Below are 6,205 nucleotides of genomic sequence, written 5' to 3'. Positions count from 1 at the left end.
CTTCTTCTTCTTCTTCTTCTTCTTCTTCTTCTTCTTCTTCTTCTTCTTCTTCTTCTTCTTCTTCTTCTTCCTCCTCCTCCTCCTCCTCCTCCTCCTCTTCTTCTTTTCTTTTCTTCTTCTCCTTCTCCTCCTTCTCTTCCTACTCTTCCCCCTCCTCCTCCTCCTTCTTCTCTCTTTTTTAAAGATTTATTTATTTATTGTGTATACAGTGTTCTGGTGCCTGCAGGCTAGAGGAGGACACCAGATCTCACTTGAGATGGTTGAGAGGCACCATATGGTTGTTGGAAATTGAACTCAGGACCTCTGGAAGAGCAGCCAGCACTCTTAACCTCTGAATTATTTTGCCAGCCCTAGGGCTAGCTTCTTACGTGTGCGTCTGTAGATAGAGTTAACTGTATAATTTGTCTTGTTCAACATTACTCTTAAAAACTGAGGTTCCTGGGTATCAAACCCAGGGTCTTGCACATACTTGGCAAGCGCTTTACCAACTGAGTGACATCCTAAGCCTCTGGGCCAAACTTTGAGACATTTATTGTGGTAACTGAAAAATGGATACAGGGATTCATTTACATTTCTGTATGTTCACAAGCCATTTGTTTATGAAATAGCAATTGGTGAACTTACTGCGTCTTCTATACCAGTTAACATCCTAAAGTGTACAATCTGGAGTGATTATTTATGTTCTTTTTTCACTAACAATGATCCATAATGGAAAATAATACCATGAATTCTAAGCAAAAAAGTAATGTTTTTTTCCTCATTCATTTTAGCTCTGCACCAAATGAGGCAGCAGCAGCAGCACCACCACCACCACCACCAGCAGCAGCAGCACCAGCAGCAGCTGAGCCACCGGAAGTGATTGTTTTGGATGATTCAGATGAAAAGGAGGACGACAGTGAAGAGAGCAGCGGAGAGATGCTCTCCGAGGATTCAGAATCTGTGGAAGAGATAGAGTGTAGGCCTGGCACTTCTCAGGAATGTGCAGAGGTTCCAGTCCGACCATCGGTTATTCAAAGGCTGGAGCGGGGGCAGCAGCAGTCCTTGGAGTTGGCTCATAGGATTGAGAGTGGTGTGAAAACAGTTAATGCAGTTGGGGGTGTTCAGGCTACAGCTAGAGGAGAAGAGTTAGTGCGTCCCCCAGTGATTTGTAATGCTCCTGCCAGCTCTTTGCTTAGAGGCTCTGTCGAGAGACCAGTTGTGGCTAACAGTGTTCCTCGGTTAGCACTGGCAGTGGCTTCAGATTCCTTTGCAGCTTGTGACACAGAGAACCTTGACACATACTTTGACCCCCCAGATCAGGGCTCTAGCGATTCACAGTCTCGACCCAAAGCAAAAGATCCAAAAAAGAAACCTTTAAGTATTAATTTAGACAAATTGCTTGCACAGAGAGATCTCAGAGCTAAGGGTGCGTCTTTTTCCCCTGTTGTACGAGTGCGTGAGCTAACAGGTGCCGAGCTTTGTTCTCTAAGAGTTGAGTCGTCTTCTGAGTCAGGGGCAAGCGCAGCAAGAAACCGCAGTGAGACTGACACACCCTCAGATGCAGCCCGTGAAGGTGCCATTCCAAAGCGTCGTGAGGCATCTCGTTCAAATGTAGTTCATCCCCAAGAAGAAGCAACTTTGGTTCTTAACAGGCCATCACTTCTGAGACAAACGTGCTCGGTGAGTTCTGAAGTGCAGCTTGATCGTGGCTCTCTTCAGCCAGTACCTGGTCATTCCCAAGCTACCGTAAATGACTTAAGTCATTTGGAGGAAGAGGAAGAAGAGGAGGAGGAGGAGGTTGACCTAGAGTATGAGAGCTATGAGTCTGGAGGTTCTGACATGAGTTTTGATTGTGCGTCCTCTTGCCAGTCACCGAGTCCGCTGTCTGAACTGAGCCCTATAGAAATAAATGAATCAGAAGAAGTGCAGGCTGATGTCCAGCCTAGCGATGAAACACCTACTGTTTCCGGAGCAACTTCTGATAATGGCAGCAGTTCCCGTCAGGGGCATACCAACCGTTCTCAAGTGATTACACAGAACACACAGCTCATCCGTTTGGTTGATGAAAGCTACGAGTCTAGCGGCTCTGAGGTGAATTTCGATGGCGAGGACTCTCTTCCGTCCACCAGTCGCGGTCCCCCACTGCTGGCGGCAGCAAACCTTCCTACACAGATGGCTGTCCGCTTGGTAGACAGCTATGGAAGTGGCAGCTCTGAACCATGGGAGGATTCTGGGTCCTCAGCTGATGAGATTCCAGCAGCAGTGGGACAACAACAACCTCTGCAGGCCACCCATGCACACCTGGTCGATGAGAACTACGGGTCAAGTAGCTTCAGTTCTGATAGTGATGCGGCTCCCCAAATGCCTGCTCAAGAAAGAAGCCCGAGAGGCAGAGATCCCCAACAGCAAGATGAACGCCAACCCAGCAGTGCTGGTGCACGTCCTGAGCGTGATGAGCCCCAGAGAGAAGCAGAAGAACTCAGTGTTCCCAGCCAGAGTACCAGCCGTGGGGATATGAACTGTGAGTCTCATGGTCCTGAAATGGGTTTTCTTGCTGATGCTCAATTAGAGGCTGACCAATCTCCAGTAAACCCTGAGGACATAGATGTTGACCTAGAGGATCAGAGTGTTCACTCTGGCATTTCTAATCTAAGTTTTGATTCCCATGCTTCTTATCAGTCAGCTAATGATGAACCTCAAGGGGCTTGGGATGAAGTAAATCTTGATGAGTTAAATGCTGACATGGACGCTAAGAGCTATGCCTACTCCAGTTCTGAGTTGACATTTGATTCCGATTCCCCTCTTCTGTCAGCTACTGAGCATTCTCTGCTGGATGCTGAAGGACTGAACGAAGATGACTTTGACCTGGACGAAGAGAGCTGTGTGTCAAGTAGCTCTGACATAACTTTTGATTCCGACATTCCCGATGACTCAGTAGCTGACCAACTTCGAGTAGCTGTTTATGAGGAGGAACCTGTTGATCTGGAAAATAAGAGTTATGAATCTTGTGTTTCTGAAATAACATATGATTCTGATATTCCTCTTCATTCAGGAAACGGTCACCCTGAAGTAATCATTCAGGAAGAAGAAAGCGCTCCCTTAGAAGGGAAGGATGACAACCCCAGTGGTTCTGAGATATGTTTGGATTCTAATACTAATTCTAATACTAAAAAGACAAATTCTCCTAAAGAAGAGCAGGTACACATACAACAAAAGGAAAATGAGCCTACTGATTCTGAACTAAGTTTGAATTGCGATACTCCTAACTCAAAGCCTGGATGTTCTGAAGATCCCATGACAGTTCGTGTTTCTGAAACAGGACTTGATTCTCATGCCCCCTTTCAGTCAGTCATTCGCAAAGGTGAAGCAACTGTCGAAAATGTATGCCCTCAGCAAGAGACGCATGCTCAGCTGCCAAGTCAAGGTGCAGAATCTCATTCTGAACTCAACTCCGCTTCTTCTGCTTCTCATTCAGTGGCAGAACCTTATGTAGGGAAGAAAGCCAAGAGAAAGACGAAGCATCTGGAGGAAGTCAGGAGTGACGACGAGTACGGCGACTCTCAGCCAGCTGCTTGGAAAGGGGACCATGTTGACTCAAGAGATGAAAGGGCTGCGCCCAGAGGAACTGGAGGAAATCTCGATGCTACTGGTTGTCTTGATTCAGCCATCAGCCAGCCTCAGCTAGCTGTGAACGAAAACCATGTTGAACCGGAAGACACAAACAGCAGACCTGGTGATTCTGAAGCAGATGCTGATTCTGCCGGCCACTTTGACTCACTGTCTCAAGAGGACGACGTGATGACAAAGATGAACGAGTGGAAAGAAGAGGCAAAGGTTCTCGAAAAGAAGATCAGTGAACTTATCTATTCAAAACTAATACATGATTCCACTGCCTCTTTTCCTTCTGCAATGGATCAACTTGAACTAGCTCTTAAACAAATAAATCTTGATAGTTCCGATCAAATGTCCTTGGAAAACAACAGCCAGGATGCCAGTTCTGCAACAAACTTGGATTCGGATGTCTCCGTTCAGTCAATAGCTGAACCACCGGAAACAGCTCTTTTGGAGCCTGAACACGCTGAACTTGAAGGTAGGAATCACGGGTCTCGTGATTCTGAAATAAGCTGCGATCCTAACTACTCTGTCCAGCCGGAGGCTGATCAGCACAGTGACAGCCATGAAAACAGAGGTCAGATGGAGAAAGATGACCTGGAAGGTGAGGGGGATGAAATGCAGGGTTTTGGAGTCACAAGTGCTTCCAGTGTTCCTCAGTCATTGGCTGGCCAAACTGAAGTTGAAGTAGTTGAGGAGATCAGCTGCTGGGGAGACTGCGGTGATTTGGAAGATAACACTGTTGAATCTAGTGATTCAAAAATAAACTTCCATCCTGACGAACCGCTCCAGTCTGTGCGCAATACAGCTCAAGAGTCTGTTCAAGAAATAAATTTACTGAGGGGACATGTTAGTCCACATGATAGTGACTGTGAGCCCTGCATCTCTGCAGTAGTGCCCATTTCAAATGTCATTTTTTGCTCAGTAATTCAGAAGCCACGACATTTGCCTGAAATGAGCATTGATCCCTGTGATGGTCCTGAAATGGGTACTGATCCCAGTGATCCTTGTCAGTCAGTAGCAGGCTGTCTTCAAAAACCTGTCCAGGAAATGAATCTGAAGGAAGACCGTATTTACCTGGAAGATAAGAGCTACAAGCTCGTTGATTTAGAACCAACTTACTACCCTGATGATCCTGTTCAGTGTGTGACAGCTCCATCAGTGGACAGTGTGTCTGTCAGAGAAGTAGATGTGCAAACAGAGAATCAGAATGATGTAGAAAATGAGGTCTTTCAGCCATATTGTTCTGAAGCAGTGTGCCGTTCCGGTTCTCATCTGCAGTCCGACGTTGGCCCACCTCCAGTGTTTTGCAGAGAAGCAGACCCCGAGAGGAATGAGCTTGTCACAGCGGGGTCCAGCGAGCCTTGCGAGCCTGCAGTGCTGTACGACTCTGACGTGTCTTTTCAGATAGTAGTTAACCAGCCTCAAACGTCCGACGGAGAAGCAGAATCCCCACAGGTGGTGCTGTTGAATGTTGTGCCCAGTGACAGTGATTGTGACCGGGAAGTCATTTCTGATTCAAATATTTCTCTTCAGCTAGAAACCAATGATACAAATACAGATTCTGCTGGGCCTGCAGCAATGGGAAGGTCCTACTGTAGATTCTGTCGTTGTGATTATGAAGCCTCTCAGTCAGCGACAAATCAATCCAAGGAAAGTTTCAGAATAATAAATCGGAACAACGACTACATTATTCTGGGAGATCCCACTTGTCCGTCTTGTGGTCATGAACTCACTTTCACTGCTGATTCCTCTGATCAGCCCTCTACCAGCCAGTGCCACGTGTCTGACCGTGTCCGTGCTGCCCCAGAGGAGCAGAGCCCCCAGCCTCACTGCTCTAACAGAAGCTGCAGTCTGGAAGATACGACTCGGCCAGTGATTTGCCAGCCGCAGGAACCAGCCCAAGGCGCCAGTTTTTGGGAAGTTCCAAGAAATGTTGCCTTTCGAGACAGGAGCTGGGCATCAAGTAGTTTTGCAGCTCGGCATGCCGCCCGTGCTGTGTCGGTGATCCGCCCGACCACTGTGAAGCACATCCCTTTGAAGATACCAGATGCAGATCCAGAACCCGAGCGTCGTCGGGCTGATGGACCTGAACCAGACCCTGACCAACCTCAGCCTGCTAAGAAAAGCCGCGACCTTAAGAAGGTAACTTTTGACATGAGAGTAACCAAGTACGAATATCTACCATATCCTTGGTACCCAGAAGAGTATGCGCAAGCGTATGCAGAAGAGTATGCACGAGAGTATGCACAAGTGTATGCAGAAGGGTATGCACGAGAGTATGCACAAGTGTATGCACAAGGGTTTGCACAAGGGTATGCACAAGAGTATGCTGAGGGGTATGCACAAAGGTATGCACAAGCGTATGCACAAGAGTATGCACAAAGGTATGCACAAGCATATGCACAAGAGTATGCACAAGCGTATGCACAAGCATATGCACGAGAGTTTGCACGAGAGTATGCACAGGGGTATGCAGGAGGGAATGCACAGGAGTATGCACAAGAGCCTGCACAGGGACATGCAGAAGGGAATGCACAGGTGCCTGCACAGGAACATGCAGAAGGGAATGCACAGGATCCTGCACAGGAACATGCAGAAGGGAATGCACAGG

The 6,205-nt window shown here is 47.4% G+C and overlaps 1 protein-coding gene across 2 annotated transcripts in view; it reads left to right on the top strand.

The window, feature by feature from the left end:
* Zdbf2 (zinc finger DBF-type containing 2) overlaps positions 1 to 6,205 on the top strand; it is a 47,294-nt gene that overhangs the window by 38,617 nt on the left and 2,472 nt on the right. For both annotated transcript variants that reach the window (XM_026786137.1, XM_026786138.1), the window contains one exon: positions 771 to 6,196. In XM_026786137.1, the coding sequence (XP_026641938.1) occupies positions 771 to 6,196 (5,426 nt within the window). The remainder of the gene's footprint in view (positions 1 to 770; positions 6,197 to 6,205) is intronic.

The sequence above is a fragment of the Microtus ochrogaster genome, linkage group LG4, assembly GCF_000317375.1.
Source record: "Microtus ochrogaster isolate Prairie Vole_2 linkage group LG4, MicOch1.0, whole genome shotgun sequence".
NCBI lineage: Eukaryota > Metazoa > Chordata > Mammalia > Rodentia > Cricetidae > Microtus > Microtus ochrogaster.
The sequence above is the reverse complement of the archived record's forward strand: the minus strand, read 5'-3'. Positions and strand labels throughout refer to the sequence as shown.